The sequence below is a fragment of the Dendropsophus ebraccatus genome, chromosome 7, assembly GCF_027789765.1.
Source record: "Dendropsophus ebraccatus isolate aDenEbr1 chromosome 7, aDenEbr1.pat, whole genome shotgun sequence".
Lineage (NCBI taxonomy): Eukaryota > Metazoa > Chordata > Amphibia > Anura > Hylidae > Dendropsophus > Dendropsophus ebraccatus.
In genome coordinates, this window is record NC_091460.1 from 98,192,452 (window position 1) to 98,210,363 (window position 17,912).

Below are 17,912 nucleotides of genomic sequence, written 5' to 3' on the forward strand. Positions count from 1 at the left end.
GGAGCCCCATTGTATATTATGGACTAATATACACCCATCTCGCTCGATGACAGGGTGCTGGGCACCTTCCATCCATGGTCCCAGCTGAGGCTGACTAGAAGCTACATACCCCCGGTCTTTATAGTAAGTTTGGGTGGGGGGTGATGTGCTTCCAGAAATGTCTATGTAGACCACTGATGACCATGAATGGAAGTTTCCCAGGCTTTGTACGTGTTTATCAAGCACAATGGGCACATGGTTTTACAACTAAAGCTACAAGGTTTTGACAGCTGAACAACAACAACCAATGTTGACACTACTGGGGAGGTTTACAGCTGATTGACACGAACATATTGACCATTATAAAAGGGGATGAGTATACATATGGGTTCCCACACACACAACTATAATAAGTTTCACACACACAGCCATACAAGGCCAGCTAATCTATACATATACGATACATTGCTTCCTATCACATCAGTAAGATACTTTAATATTCTGAAATAAACCCATCTGGTTACAGTCTCCCACACGGCAATCCAGTTTCATCTTTCTTCCCTGTTGTAGCGGAAGGTGCTTAAGTAACATTACCATGTGCGCCTGTGTGAGACCTCCGACAGTAAAGATGGATTTGAGAAGAGGAGAAATCTCAGTCTTTATGACCTGTTCCCTGTTTATAGTCTGTTCCTGGCTTCGGCTTCAAAAATCTGTCAGATAAATCTGTGTAAACACGCCATTAGGAAAGATTGCTTTTGCAGGCTTAAATGTTTGTTAATTTGATGTATAATATTTTTACACACAAAAAACTAGCTGTACCCTCAAAATATATCACCATTTAGGGTGATTTATATATATATATATATATATATATATATATATATATATATATATATATATCTATCTCTCTCCTACAAATTGATCAACACCATAGTCGGGTAAAGAAACCATTCATCTTTATTGAACAAATGTAATAAAATTTATATAAAATCCCATACATCACTGGTTATTATACAGACAAAAAACAACAACCAGGGGATTGCACAGGGTACTGGTAAAAAATTGTGGCCAGTCAAAAATAGCTACACACCAGTATGCAATTTGATACAAGTGTTTCGCACTTCCGTGTTTCATCTGGAGCAAGTAATAGGCTCCTGAAAAAGCACAGAAGTGCGAAACGTGTTGAAGGACCCCAGATATACTGGTAAAGCAACAGTGATGATGTGTTTTGTTTTTTTTTAAAATCTTTTTGGCTGAAACTCCCTTTTCTGGTCTCTTTAAATTTTTGGTTATTTTTTCCTGGCTTTTTTAGTGCTTCGTTTGCTTTTTTTTTTTTTTTTTTTTCTCCTTTCTGTGATGTTGGTTTAAAGCATACAGGCAGTATACTGCATACTAGTGTGTAACTATTGTTGCATGGCTTTTTTCCTGTACCCTGTGCAATCCCCTGTTTTTTTTTTTTTGGTTTTTTTTTGTCTGTATAGTAACCAGTGATGTATGTGATTTTATATAAATAATTCTATTACATTTATGCAATAACGATGAATTGTTTTTTACTTGATTGAAGTGTTCAACATTTCTAGGATATCTCTATTTTTTTTCTGCCTACTCCCTTTAGGATACTAAAATTCTTGCCCACAGATGACATAGTACTCAGATTGCAAGTGATTATATAGTCTCCAGGATCCTAAAGAAACCTCAGCATGTGTTAATCTGGGAGATGAACTGAAGTATTTTACATCATAACTCCAACTGTTATCTACAATTCTTTCTCTTTACCATTGTGAAGAGAATTATGTACTGATTATTCATTCTCCTTTGATTTAGCTGGTTGAACTAAAGAATGGTGAAACCTACAATGGGCACTTAGTGAGCTGTGACAACTGGATGAACATCAATCTACGTGAAGTCATCTGCACATCACGGGTATGTTCTGTCTATTGCTGATCATTCACATTCATTCCTCTTACCTATCCTAGTTATCCTTGTCTGGGTATTTAGCAGACCTGATGGAAGTGTGTAGAAGTATAATGTCAAAAATCCGGGGTGGATCCTAAATACCGAGGAAACATACTGAAAAGATGTGTGTGTGTGTGTGAGTCCGTGGGGGGGGGGGGCTGCCCGGGTGATAATCGTTCCTTGGAATAGGGCCTCCGCGTGTAATAGCGGTGACAGCTCCGCCGCGTGTAATAGCGGGGAATGAGGAGCAAACAAGCGGTGACAGCGAGCGGGGAATGAGGAGCAAACAAGCGTTGACAGCGCTCGTTTGCTCCTCAGTCGGCCCGTGGAATAGGGCCTTTAGAAGGGTGTTCAAGTAAAATACTATTGATGGCCTATCCACAGGACCAAACATCAATCGCTGCTTCTTTTGACATGAAAAGCAGCTAAGACTGCAGTAACTGTGCGCTACCACTACACTGAGTACAAAGCCAGCTGCCGCGGGTCCATGCTGTGTACTGTCAGCACCAAGCGGCTGATCGTTGGGGGTGCCAGGTATCTGAACTCCATTAATTATCTTTTATTAGTAACTCACCAGAATCTTCACCTTTTTGAGTCCCCTCCTCTCCCCATTTGGCACAGAATTCTGCTTAATAGAATGTCTTCTGTAAGACACCAGGAGTGCAGTGATGTAGAGGTGAGTCTGTACACACATCAGTGGCACAGTAATAACTCCCCTGATCACCTTGCCTGCATTGTTTCCTATGTGATACAGCCTAACACTGCTCTTCTGTGTTAACTGGTAGAAAAGGAGACCGAATGAAACTGTATCACATATGATAGTCTATAGTGTGTTAGGCAACATAAGTTCAAGACCGATTTATCTGACTTGCTGCTCTGAGGCATCACTTAAAGCAAAGTAATTGTATTGACGACTCTCTGCATCTGCCTTATCGGTGGGAAAAACAGCCTATGGCCTACTTCCTTAAAGGGGTTGTCCAGGCTTAGAAAAACATGGCTACCTTCTCCAAAAAAGGCTCCACACTTGTCCTCTGTTTGGGTGTGCAATACCACACACATCCTGAGGACAGGGTGGCACTGTTTTTGTTATAAAGTAGTTTTTCGTTTTGTCTACACACTGCCTTGTGGATATTGAATACAAAAGTGTAAAATGATCTGTCATCTTTTAACAGGATGGTGACAAATTCTGGAGAATGCCTGAATGCTACATACGTGGCAGCACAATAAAATATCTGCGAATCCCAGATGAAATTATTGATATGGTGAAAGAGGAAGTGATGTCAAAAGGCAGAGGCCGCGGTGGAATGCAACAACAAAAGCAGATGAAAGGCAGAGGAGCCGGTGGAGCTGGGAGAGGAGGTAATGGGAGAGGCTTTTTCATGGTTTATGATCTACACAGGAGGGAAAAGGCACATTTGATGGTTATATATATATATATATATATATATATATATATATATATATAACCATGTGTCAACCTTGTGTTTTATGTACGATTTGCTTGTAAAAGTAGGTAGCATTTATACTGCCATGTTTCACACAATTTTTTTTTAGATGTCACGTCTTCACACGTGACTTAACATGCAAAGTTTTGCAAATTCTTGTGCAAAGGAGAATGAAATGTATGTTACACAGACAGCATAGGAAATAAAATTGAACTTCCGCTAAGGCCCCATTCGCAAATCCAGTAAGTTTATGCAGATTTCTTATCAGTATTTAATATTTCATTAACCATAAGCTTTTATTGGGCACGGATTCAGGATTTTAGAATAATAGAACCCTGTGGGGCATCAAGAAGTCTGGACAGCTCCGGATGCATTGCATGGCAGCCCAGGCAGAGTACCACCAGGTGCTGAAGCTGGCCCTTTAACTGTATGCACTCCTAATCTGAAGCACATACAGTTAAATGTGGCAGTGTGATTGACTATGCCGAGGTTTTGTTATCAGAGGCAGCATTATACCTCTGGGCACAAAATGCCGCTTTATACATCGTCCACATGACAGCACCACATGGAGGATGTCACCCTTGACCTAACAAGAACAGGAAATACAGAGAGAGGTTAAAAGGGCACTTCCCCAATCCCACCTCAGTGTTTTTCCTGTTCCTGTCAGGATCAGATGGAATACAGAGGTTACCTGTGATCCTTCCAGGTCATGGGTCGGGACGATAGCCTCAGGAGGTGGTCCGGGGGGTTCTTCTGTTCCCCTCCAAGGTCCGGTCCTGGCTCAGTGAGGGGTCCCTTGTGGATCCCTCGTGGTCCCAGTCTCCCTGCGGCGCTCAAAGCGGGTTGATGCAGGGAGACGATCCAGATTGCCGCTTCCCCTCGCGCGCCACGGTGCGCCTGGGCCTATGCGCGCGGCGGATGTGATGTGCGGATGACGTCAGACGCCGGCGCACGCGTCCCGCACGGATTGCCGGGAGCGCGGCATGACGTCTTTCGGCGCCAAATTCAAAACTCCTATCGGAGGCGGACCGGAAGTTCGGCGGTAGCGTCAGGTGACGCCAAATTCAGTCGGACCCAGCAGTATTTAATGGTAAGATGTACCAGTTTAGCTCTCTCTCTCCTTGCCACCATGGATTCTCCTGCTGCTATAGGAGAGGCTGCTGAGTCTACTGCTACTGCCGGCTCTGTGAGTTAACCCCTTGGGGTCTCCTTTTACATAGGAAAAGCAATCCTTCTATGCTGATTCCTTTCCCTATAATTGTTTCTTTGGCTCTCTGCTTTCTCTTAGGGAGAAAAAGAGACACAAAAGAAGCCAAAAAGTAGAAGATGTGTGGGCTGTAATGATAAGATACCTGATGATTATGCAAAACAACTATGTAAAGTGTGCTACAATAAGCTGCATCCCTCCTCACGTGTATCCATCTCAGAGGAACTGCGCAAGGTTATCCGTCAGGAGATCAAATCTATATCTAAATCAACCCCCTCTACCACTGCTTCTACTTCCGCTTCTGCTACCCCTCCCCCTGCTCCTCCACCCAAAAAGCGCAGATATGTTATATCAGATTCTGAGTCTGAGGAAGAGAAAGAAGCTTCTGAAGAGGGTGAAATTCCTACTGATCCCACTCCTAAGGAATCTGGGAAGTTTTACTTCTCCTCTGAGGACTCAGAAAACCTAATTAGAGCCATAAGAAGCGTTATGGGTATTGATGATGCTGAACAGCCGGTATCTATTCAGGATGCTATGTTCGGAGGCCTTAAACCCAAGAAAAAGAAAGTTTTTCCCATTCATTAAAATATAAAAGATCTTATTAAAGCAGAGTGGAAGGAGCCTGAAAAAAGACTGTTTGTACCTAAAGAATTTAGTAACAGACTAAATTTTGATGAAAAGGATACTGAAACATGGGCTAATATCCCTAAAGTAGACTTTCAAGTATCCAAGATATTAAAAAAGACAATGCTTCCTTTTGAAGATGCCTCTCGGCTAAAGGATGCAATGGATAGAAAAATGGAGGGACTACTGAGAAAGTCCTGGGAAGCCTCCGCAGCTATGATTAATCCTAACATAGCTGCTACAAATGTATCTAGGGCGCTCTTCATATGGTTAGAGCAGTTAGAGGGCCACCTGGGAGGTACTACCTCGAGGGAAGAGATCCTTAAATCTATTCCTATGCTGAAGTTGGCAACAGGTTTTTTGGCAGATGCTTCTGCCGAATCAGTCAGGCTCGCCGCCAAATCAGCTGCCCTCTCAAATGCAACCAGAAGAGCCCTTTGGTTAAAGAATTGGCAGGGTAATGCAACGTCTAAAATAAAGCTGTGTCAAATTCCTTTTGAAGGTGATCTACTCTTTGGCTCTTTCCTTGAGGAGATCTTGGATAAGGCGGCTGATAAGAAAAAGGATTTCCCTACACCCAAACAAGAGAAAGATAAGAAACCTTTTCGTCACTATACACAGTACACCCACAGAAGGGACGAGTTTAAAGGTAAAGGCAAAGGAGGAAGATGGTCCTACCCAAAAGGAGGACGCGGCAAGGGATTCCTCCTTAATCCCTCTTCTGAGGGAAAAAACAAGTGACGGCTCCAGAGTGGGGGGAAGGCTATCTTTATTCCACAGTCAATGGGAGAAGATAACAAACAACCAGTTCATCTTAAACATCCTGAACAGTGGGTACTTAATAGACTTCTCCTCCCTTCCCCCAAAAAAATTCTGTATAACCCACTTCAATTCAAAATTAATGATGGATCGTGTGATGAAGGGGGTTCGGGATCTGCTACTATTAGGGGCAATCATCCCTGTTCCCCAGGAGGAAATCGGTTTGGGTCATTACTCAACCCTTTTCCTAGTCCCGAAACCCAATGGGACTTACAGGACAATAATCAATCTCAAACCTCTAAACCGATCTATCAAACACAAGAAATTCAAGATGGAGACAGTGAAAACTACCATTCCCCTCATCCATCAGGGGGCATCACTAGCAACCTTAGACTTGAAAGATGCTTACTTCCACATACCCATTCACTCTGCGCATCAGAAATACCTCAGATTCGCAGTTCAGACACAGCATCAACTAGTCCACTACCAATTTCAAGCCCTACCGTTCGGAATCTCATCGGCCCCATGGCTATTCACAAAGATTATGTTGGAAGTAGTAGCCTATCTAAGGAAACAGGAGATAACTATCGTTTCATATCTGGACGATCTACTGTTAGTCGCTCAATCTCCATCTATCCTATCTGTACAGATTCAGATAACTATTTCTATCCTACAGGATCTCGGCTGGATAATAAACCTGGACAAATCAGATTTAACACCAGCCTGCAGGAAGAAATTCCTGGGAATGATCCTGGATTCACACCTGCAGAAAACTTTCCTGCCTCAAGACAAGGTGAATATGTTAATGACAAACATTGCCTCCTTCAGGAAGAAAAAATCCACCACAATCCGGAAGGCCATGTCGCTCTTGGGTTCTATGACCGCAACCATCCCAGCGGTACCTTGGTGCCAACACCATGTTCGCATCCTACAGGGCGATATACTTCATGTGTGGAACAGATCCCCCTTAACATTGGACAAACGTAGGACGATTTCACAAAAAGTGAAGATTTCGCTCCTCTGGTGGCTGAAGGAGTCCAATCTACAGAAAGGTTGCCCTTGGATTCTGGATCCAGTAGTTACGGTGACCACGGATGCCAGCCAATCAGGTTGGGGTGCTCACATTCAAGGCTTTCATTTTCAGGGTCGTTGGTCGGAAGAAATCAGTGCCCAGTCCTCCAACTTTCGAGAGCTGGCTGCAGTCTGGGAGTCTCTGAAGATGGCGGAATACCTGCTCCTCAACAACCATATAAAGGTCTATTCGGACAACTCGACGGTGGTAGCATATCTTCGCCACCAAGGAGGGACAAGATGCAAACTTCTGCAGCTGTTATCCAGAAAAATCTTCTCTTGGGCAGAAGGCAAGGTGAGATCTATCTCAGCAGTCCATCTAAGGGGAGTGGACAACAAACTGGCAGACTTTTTAAGTCGCAAAATAATACACCCTGGGGAATGGGAACTCAGTTCCCAGATCTTCTATCAACTTGCAGACAGATGGGGTTTTCCACAGGTGGACCTGTTCGCCTCAAAATCCAACAGGAAGACAGAAAAATTCTTCAGCCTGAACCCTCGGGATTATCCAACAGGATTGGATGCTCTCCAACAAGACTGGAATTTTCGTCTGGCTTATGCGTTTCCTCCTCTACCTCTCATCCCGAGAGCTCTACAAAAGATACGCTCCAGCAATACCACGGTGATCTTCATAGCTCCCCACTGGCCAAAGAGGAGTTGGTTCAGTCTCCTATCCTCCATGTCAATTCAAGATCCCTTTCCTCTTCCTCTCAGAGCAGATCTCCTATCCCAGGGACCTCTTCATCATCCGGACCTATAAAACCTTCATTTAACTGCCTGGCTACTGAAAGGTCCATCCTCATAGCCAGAGGTTTGTCCTCTAGAGTAGTAAATACTCTTCTGAAAAGTAAAAAAGAAATAACATCTGCCATATACCTTAAACAATGGAAGAAGTTTTGCTCCTGGTGTGGAGATCCGCCTCCGGATTTGACACAACCAGATATTCCTAAAATATTGGACTTTCTACAAGCTGGATTAGACAAGGGTCTCTCCTTAAGTACTTTGAAGGTTCAGGTCTTGGCTTTAGGATGCATTTATGATACCAGAATTGCAGAGCATCAGTGGATCAAAAGATTATTCAGGGCAGTATCCAGAATCAAGCCGAAGATAAAAAATCTAACAGCCCCTTGGGACTTGAATACTGTTCTTTTGGGTCTCTCAGACAGACCATTTGAGCCCTTACATGAGATCTCTTTAAAACTACTTACCATCAAAACCGCTTTTCTTATTGCTATAACAACAGCAAGGAGGGTAGGAGAGATTCAAGCCTTATCTATTATGCAACCCTACTGTACCATTCTAGATGACAAAATAGTATTTAAATTAAATCCTGTTTTTCTACCAAAAGTTGTGACCAATTTTCACAGGTCCCAGGATGTTATTATTCCTTCATTCTGTGACAATCTGAAAAATGAGAAGGAAGAGTCATTTCATCACCTGGACGTAAGACGTGCTATTCTTCAGTACCTGGAAACCACAAAACCGTGGAGGAAAGATGAAAATCTGTTGGTCCAATTTCAAGGCCCTAACAAAGGTAAAAAGGCCTCCAAAGGTTCTATAGCCCGTTGGATCAAGACTGCCATCTGTGAGTCTTACTCGGCCAGAGGGAAAGAAGCTCCATCGGGTCTCAAAGCTCATTCTACCAGAGCCACTGCAGTCTCCTGGGCAGCCAAATCAGCAGCCTCTCTTGAACAAATTTGCAAGGCTGCTACCTGGTCCTCGCCTCACACCTTCTTCAGGCATTACCGGCTGGATGTGGGTACTTCCCAAGACATGGCTTTCGGGAGAAAGGTGCTACACGCTGTGGTCCCGCCCTGAAAGTCTAAGTTGGTATGTCTCCATGTGGTGCTGTCATGTGGACGATGTATAAAGCAAGAATTATTACTCACCGATAATTCACTTTTTATGAGTCCATCATGACAGCACCCTTAGATTTCCCTCCCTATGTGTTGTTGATCCTATGGTTTCGTTATAACAACACTGAGGTGGGATTGGGGAAGTGCCCTTTTAACCTCTCTCTGTATTTCCTGTTCCTGTTAGGTCAAGGGTGACATCCTCCATGTGGTGCTGTCATGATGGACTCATAAAAAGTGAATTATCGGTGAGTAATAATTCTTGCTTTCCTTGCAACCCCCTCTATCCCCCGTTGTGATGTGCAGAGGCCGTAAAGTAAAGGAGAAGCCGGAGGAGAGAAAAAAAAACATACTCAAGTATGATTTTTATTTTTTTAAACTTTGATTTTTATGGCCAGGAAACACTAATGGGTGAAAGAATTTCCTGATCAGTGTGAAGGGAGCCTAGCCTACAGATGTCCTGTGAGATGAAGAAATTTGCTAAAAGAAGCAAGGGTTCAGTTTCACAATTTTATGTGCAATTTTTGAAAGATAAAATTGGTTTCAATAGAAACTCTAATTCCTAAACGTCTGACCAAGATACTGGACCTTCCGTACCTGGATGTGATACAGCTCAAAAAATCTCTGAGGCGCCAATAGGTCTTACTTTTTCCCAACATTAGAGTGCAAGTGCATCCTATGGACACGCTTACCCTATTTTCCGGCGTATAAGGCAACTGAGCGTATAAGACGACCCCTAACTTCTAAGACAATGATTTTCAGGGGTTGCCCTAATACGCCGGAAAATGTTAACCCCTGCCTAACTGCCAGGGTTAACTGCAGCTAAATGGGGGAAAAAAAACAGTTAACTCACCTGGGGCCTGTTCCCGGCATTCGCGCATCTCCTGTCCCGTTCTTGGCGCAAGCAGTGTGACGAACAGCCGAGCGTCTCATCTGAGAAGCCCGGAGACGCTCGGCTGGGTTACTTCTGGAGCCTCTGTCATTCTCCTGAAGCTCTCCCGGCACCCAAGCTTCTCTGAGATGCTCGGGAGAGCTTCGGGGAGAGTTTTCATACATTATTTTATATCGTACATCATGGTGCTTGTTTCAATAAAAAGTGATCTTTTATCAACTGTGCTAAGTGAGTGGGGCTTCATGGCAACAGCACCACTTAGCCCCGCCCACAGCGCCACCGTTGGCCCTGCCCCTCAGTGACGCTGGCCAGCCTTTTTCCAATGGTCAGCGAGTTTGCAGGGCCTATATGCCTATGACGTCACGGAGGGGCAGGGTCAACGGTGGTGCTGTGGACGGAGCTAAGTGGCTCTGTTGCTGTAAAGTCCTTCCCACTTAGCACAATCAGCAGTTGATAAAAGATCATTTTTTACTTTAACAAGCCTCAAAGTCTAAATTTAGTTTTTTTTTCATGCTGGAAAACAAAGCTATAATTACCAGAAATCCAGGTCCAGAAGTCATAATGCAAAAAGGGGGTGACAGTGTCACTTTAAATAGAAGAAATAAAAAATTTGGCGTGCCTGTTTGGCGTGGTTCTCTAACGCCTTAACGACAAAGGGCGTATATTTACGCCCTATTGCCGGTAAGGGTGTTCAGAGCGGGGCCGCGCGGCGACCCCTCTCTGAACCGCCGCAATCCCGGGTGCCGCGTGTAGCAATTGCCGTGCCCGCTAATACAGTAATCAGATGCAACTGTCAAAGTTGACAGCTGCCTCCGATTACCGGATGCAGCACTTCCCTGTTGTCTAGTGGTCCCGGAGGAGCGATCTCAGTGACTGATGCCGGCCGGGGTCCGCTCCAAGATGGCGCCGACCGATCGCAGAGTGCCGATTTTGTTGATCTTTTCTGTATAACTATACAGCAAAGATCTCAATGAGATATCAAAGTGTATATACTAGAAGTCCCCCAGGGGGCTTCTAGTATATATGTGTAAAAAAAAGTGTCTGAATTACCCCCCTTTTCCCATATTTTAAATAAAAATAAATAAATATGTTTGGTATCGCCGTGTGCGTAATTGCCCGAACTATTAATTAATCACATTCCTGATCTCACACGGTAAACAGCGTCAGCGCAAAAAAATTCCAAAGTGCAAAATTGCGCATTTTTGGTCGCATCAAATCCAGAAATATTGTAATAAAAATTGATCAAAGTGTCGCATATGCGCAATCAAGGTACCAATAGAAAGTAAACATCGTGGTGCAAAAAATGACACCTCATACAGCCCCATAGACCAAAGGATAAAAGCGTAATAAGCCTGGGAATGGAGTGATTTTTAAGGAACATATATTTGTTAACAATTGCTTGAATTTTTTACAGGCCATCAGATAAAAAGAAAAGTTATACATTTTACCCCAGGGCGAATGGCGTAAAAACACATACCCCCAAATAAACAAAATGCGTTGTTTGTTTTTTTTCAATTTCACCACACATTTATTTTTTTCTGGTTTCGCAGTGTACTTTATGCAAAAATTCAGCCTGTCATTGCAAAGTACAATTAGTGACGCAAAAAATAAGGGCTCATTTGGGTCTCTAGGTGGAAAAATGCAACTGCTATGGCCTTTTAAGCACAAGGAGGAGAAAACGAAAACGCAAAAATCGAAATTGGCTCTGTCTTTAAGGGGTTAAAGGGGTTGGCAACTTTATAGTGTAATAGTTCAGTGTATAGCAGGGGTACTCAACAACTTTTAGTGACGGTCCACTTACCGGGGTCTATTATCAGGTGAAGGTCCGAGCTGAACATCAGTAGTAAACGTGTTTTTGTTAACTTTTCACAAAAGTTGTTGAACTATTTACATGCAGAATTGATGCTTATTAGTGGGGAAAACTGGCATTTTTCTCTCACCAGCCCTTTAAAATTAGGTACAAAGGGGGTGACTACCCCCAGTAGTATACAGTCCCCTGTGTGCTCCCCCTGTAGTATATAGCCTCCCTGTTGCTCCTTCAGTAGTATATAGCCCCCCCCCCCCCCCCCCCCCGGTGTGCTCTCCCCCTCCCATACAGCATATAACATGAAAAACCAAACACTTATACTCACCTGAGTCTGGGTGTCTCCTCTTCTCTTGCCTCTTGTGGCCGCACTGCAGCAGTTACAGGGGGCCACTCTCCCCTTGTCCTGGCGTCATTGCTCGAGGGACGTGCTCTTGCACGGTAGCTACGAGCACTCAGTTACTGTGCAGGGAGCGGCACAGCTGCAGCCGGGGTCCAGACAGCTGGCCTCCGTGGTCAGGGTTCAGACCGCGGTCTACCAGTTGAGGACCCCTGGTGTACATTATATACCCCTAAGTGTACTCACTGTATATACTGACAGCAGTTCCCTGTGTACCCCATAAAGCTAAAATCAGACCTCCACCCCTCCAGGCTGTGCTGTCCTGTTTTCTTTCTGTCCATAAGATGGCCAGCATGTAGGAGCATGTGACCATGCCTCGCCCCCTGTGTTCACCACTGAGCCTTGTATGTGTCTACAGAGGACACGGGGGACAGGGCATGGTCACCTGCTCCTCCATGTCGGCCATCTTAAGGACAGAAACAAAACACAGCAGGGCAGCATAGAGGAGAGGAGTCTGATTTTAGCTCTGAGTTACACAGGGAGCTGCTATCAGTATATACGGTGAGTACACTTACTGTACAGTAAGCAATTTTACTATAAAGTGGCCAACCTCTTTAACCATCACCTGGCACACTGAAAACCAACCCTGCCTCAAGTCAGCACCCTGGGTGAGTGCAACCTCCGTCTCTCGCTAGTGATTGCTAGCGTCTATTGCAGATTTGCACCAAAGCTTCCACAGTCCATGCATTTACCTGGAACCTGCATCACAAAAATCGGAAAACAACTTTAATAGGTGGTCTGGACTCTCATACTTCTATTCTGTACACAGTCTGTGACTGTGGGAAGCCCACAGATGGCACCCTGTGTGACAACAGATCAGGGACTTTGCAGACATCCTGGTTTAGACTGGAGTCAAACTTCATAAAACTCTCTTCAGTACAAGTGTATGCCCAAAATGTACTTATTTTATGCCCAAAATGTACTTATTTTTTTAAGTGCCTTTGTGAAGTGGAGAGAATGGTGTAGAGGAGTAACTAAATTGGTATAGTACAGGGGTATAGATAACCAACTATATTAGTGTAGATCAGTGGTATAGATAACTATATTGGTGTAAATCAGCTTTAGCTCTGGCTCTCCAGGGATGATGGGAGTTGTAGTTTTGCAACAGCAGGAGATCCAAGGTTCCCTACCCCTGGGGTTAATGGCGGACATCAGCAAAATCGCTGCTGCCCGTCATTAAATGTAAGTTCCCAGTTGCTAACAGCAGCCTTTACTCACCATCTAGGAAGCGAGCTCAGCTCCTGAACTCATTTCATAGTACTATAGCAAAATCATGTGTAAGTAGTAGGGCTGGGCGTTATACCGCAAAAATACTGATACCATCTCTGGCGCGGTTAACAGACTTCAACTTTGCCAGGACGGTATCTGTGGTATTTTTTCCTTCCCTCACCCGGCAGACTCATGTTCTGCACCCCTCATTTCGTTTTCCTCGCGTCCCTGCTCCTACGCTGCCTGGCCTGGGTAAAACTATTCGGGGGGGGGGGGGGGGGGGGGGGTGTTCGCCATGTGACGCTCGGCCCAGGGCACTGTTAACAGTAGTTAACATCACCCTCCTGTTTCTGTGCAGGGGGGGCAGAGCGAGAAAGAGGTGTGCTTTGTGGAGAAATGGGGGATGGAAAGCTGATCCTCCGATTCGCCTCCAGATTCCAGCCAAGGCGCACATATACTGGCGGAAGGCAAGGGATGGAAAATCCTGCTGCTGGGGGTGAAGAAGGCTGGAGATCTGACAGGCTGCATCCAGGCAGTAGCTCCCCCTCCAGTGTGCTCATCGCGGCTGTCGGATGGCTCTGGAAGCTGCATGCACAGTTAAGTAGCGCACAGTGTGCGCTGGCCCCCCCCTCTCCCGCACATACAGTGGCTGCAAGGGGACAGTTATGGATCGGCACCCCCTTGCTCCACCGGCCACCGCTCTCTCTCCATACGGGAATCTGCGGCGCCCCGTTATCTTTTGCTAGTGTTGTAAGTACATGCCCCATGTGTGACTCTCTGTCTGGGACACTGCCCGCAGATATATGTGCTACAACACTGAGTGACAGGGCGCGGAGGATTCCTGTGTGGGGGAGAGAGCGTGCCCGGTGAAGCAAGGAGGTGACGACCTATACCTGTCCCCTTGCAGCCAATGTATGTGCGGGAAGGGGGGGGGCAGGGCAGAACAGCATGTGACATAGATAGATATAAGAGAGAGGAGATAGATGGGGTCCTATATATCTATATATACCGTATTTTCCGGCGTATAAGGCGACTGGGCATATAAAACGACCCCTGACTTTTCAAGAGATTGTCAGGGGTTCGCCTTATACGCCGGAAAATGTTAGCCCATGCCTGCTCTGCCGCGGTCAGGCAGGGGTTAACTGCAGCTAAATTAAAGGGGTAGTGCGGCGTTTAAAAATTATTCACTAAATAACACACGTAAGTGAATGGCCCCCAGCCACCGCAAGTGTGCTGCCGTACGCTCACCAGATTACTGTCGACCCCGGACGTCATCTTCGGAAGGCTGGCTCATGCCGGCCCCCCTCTGCCGCGTCATCAGCTGCTCAGCCACGGTTGGCTGAGCACAGTTATGCTCAGCCAGTCGCGGCTGAGCAGCTGATGCGCGGCAGAGGGGGTCGGCATAAGGGACAGCTGGAGCGGTCCGTACAGCCTCCCAAAGATGACGTCGTTCGACCCAAGATGGCAGCCGGGGTCAACCGTAATCTGGTGAGTATACTGCACCACATTTCCGGGGGTGGGGGGACATGGGGAAGGGGGCCATTCACATACATAACACACATTACAAAGTTGTACAACTTTGTTACGTGTGTTATTTAGTGAATAACTTTTAAATGCCGCACTACCCCTTTAATAAAACAACAAACAGTTAACTCGCCTGGGCCCGTTCCCGGCCTCCACGCGTCGTCTTCTCCGCTTCCGTTCTAATTGGAAATGCTCGGCTTCTCGGGAGAGCTTCGGAAGTACCCGAAGCCTCTGTCATTCTTCTGAAGCTCTCCCGAGCAGCCGAGTGTCTCAGATTAGACGCTCTGCTGAGCTTTGGGTCCCCGGCGCAGTCAGTGTACGTCACACTGGCTGTGCCGTAAATGGGAGTGGAGAAAGACGCGCGGAGGTCGGGAACAGGACCAGGTGTGTTAACTGTTTGTTGTTTTTTTTTTTTCTTAAATGGTTGCCCCATATGGTGGGGATGCGGGCCATTTTTAACCACACACACACACACACACACACACACACACACACACACCCTACCTACCTTATAGGGCGACCATACACACACACACACACACACACACACACACACACACACACACACACACACACACACACACACCCTACCTACCTTATAGGGCGACCATACCCAGCGTATAAGATGACCCCCGACTACTTACAAGATTTTTGGGGGTTAATAAGTCGTCTTATACGCTGGAAAATATGGTAATCTATCTCCTCTCATATCTATCTAGATATACATATAGATTTATAGATAGATTGGAGGTGGATGGATATATGATTGATAGATGGATAGGACTTCTATCTATATATCATCTATCTTCTATCTATAATATTTCTCCCCTCTATCTATCTATCTTAGATAGATATGTCCACAAAAGCAGCAGCACTCCAGAAAATCAGAAAAACGGTGAAGGTTTATTCACATCCAAATGCAAACCGCTACGTTTTTGACCACAACAGTGATCTTTTTTCAAGCTATAACCACACAAGTGCCCCCTAGGGGTATATATGTGTAACAAAAGTGCTAATCGGTGAGTTCAACTGAACAACAGAGTGACATCACCACAACATGAGTGATTGTGATAAGGAGGAGTTAACCTCAAAAGCAGGTAAGGTATAAATCTATAGTACATTATAAACATCAGTTACATAAGTGACATGTGAAAAAGGAGTCTGTTTGCATTTGGATGGGAATAAACCTTCACCGTTTTTCTGATTTCCTGAAGTGCTAATGCTTTTGTGGACATATTCAGTTTGCCTGGAGGCTCCCCTGGCACGCATGCGGGCACCCACCTCAATTTCTACTTGAGCGATGTGATTCTTTTGTTATATATCATAGATATAGCAAACAATATAGGCAGCACTGTGGGTACCAGCAGACGAATCCCAGACCTTGGATCAAGTCAGCTAGTAAAAAATACTCTGCAGCACTCAGATGGTAATACAAACGTGAAAATGTGGATTTATTTCATATAAGGATGTGCAGCATACTTCCCAAGTAAACTGCAGGGTTTTAAGTTAGAAAATGGCGTAGATTACGTCGAAACGTTGTGTTCCAAATGGGTGTGGTTTTCAAAAGGGGTGTGTTTTTTTTAAATTGTCGTTCAATTTATCGGTGCAACATGTAGGATTAACGGCCTAATAATTTTAAGCCATTATCGCCAAGCCCTACATGTAATGGTGCGTTTACACAGACAGATTTATCTGACAGATCTTTGAAGCCAAAACCAGGAATAGACTATAAACAGGGATCAGGTCATAAAGGAAAGACTGGGATCTATCCTCTTTTCAAATCCATTCCTGGCTTTGGCTTCCAAAATCTGTCAGATAAATCTTTCTGTGTAAACGCACCCTAAGTCATGAAGTGTTAAAGCCCAAGCATCCATGCCGTATATGTATGGCATGGCTTGTTAAGAGATTAAACCTTTATTCCACACTCTGGATAATGTCTCCGCATTGTACTTTTGATGATCCATGAATACAGTTGTGAATTTCATTTGTGCTCTATCTTAAGATATTCCAAAATTGTATGAAAAACAGGAAATTATTATAAAGTTTAATTTGAGTTAAGAATATCCAGTGATTCAGTATTTTATAGTGTTTGTTTTTGCTAAATCACTAGATGGCGATATTTCACACAGAAAAGTTCTTCCTTTTGGTTTGTCCTGTTTGTACCAATAGTTGGTGCTATGTCCATAACTAATTATATTTCAATCTATTGTAGCCACACTTTGCTCTAAATACTTCACACTATTAAACCCTAAATTGTTAGTTATACAAAACAAGAGTCCGTGGAGCCTCAGTTGCGAGTCTCAAAACACTGGATAGCCAGATACCTCAACCTGTTGCCACGGGGTGCCTCCATGATGGGGAGAGTCCAACACCACCCTGATAGGTAGCCCCTTAAAGCGTAACTGTTATATATATATATATATATATATATATATATATATATATATATATATATATATATATATATATATATATATATATATATATATATATATATATATATATATATATATATATATATATATATATATATAAATTTTTTTTTTTTTTTTTTTTTTTTTTTTTTTTTTTTTTTTTTATTGCAGAAATCAGTAGTATAAGTGATTTTAAGAAACTCTGTAATAGGTTTTAGCAGCCAAAAAGGCCTCCTTCTGTATTCAAGAAGCAATTTCCCAGCCTCCCCCCTGACTTCTTATCTGTACGTCTTCATTACAGAGAAGCCAGTGAAGACTGGTTCTGCTCTCCCATTCTATCCTTATGGAGGGGGGAGGGGCCGAGGGAGATGAGGGAGCAGGAAGAGGTGACATGTAGACTGTCTGGGCACCTAAAATGCAGGATTCAGGGGTCAGAAAGGTCAGTGCTTATCTATGAACTTACTGAGAGAAGATTGCAGGGTGTTGTGCAGGACTGCTTTGTGCTCAGTCACTCCTAACAGCCCCTCCCCTCCATAGCCACATAGTGGACACAGAAATCCTGCTTCTTCTGAAGTGAGGGGGGAGGCTGGGACATTGCTTTTTCAGTCCAGAAGGAAACTCTTTTGGTTTATAAAACCTATTACAGAGTTTCTTAAAATCGCTTGTACTATTATTTAATGTTTTCCAAAAAATGACCCTGAAATGACAGTTACGCTTTAAGTCCCACTTGGTTGCGAGTATTGGAGCATAAATGGAAAACAATGGAAATAAAGGG

General features: G+C 44.3%; 1 protein-coding gene across 1 annotated transcript in view; it reads left to right on the plus strand.

Moving 5' to 3' along the window:
* The window catches only part of LSM4 (LSM4 homolog, U6 small nuclear RNA and mRNA degradation associated), a 45,810-nt gene that overhangs the window by 23,473 nt on the left and 4,425 nt on the right, over positions 1–17,912 (plus strand). The window contains exons 3-4 of the mRNA XM_069977942.1: positions 1,804–1,902; positions 3,108–3,294. Coding sequence (XP_069834043.1) covers positions 1,804–1,902; positions 3,108–3,294 — 286 coding nt within the window. The remainder of the gene's footprint in view (positions 1–1,803; positions 1,903–3,107; positions 3,295–17,912) is intronic.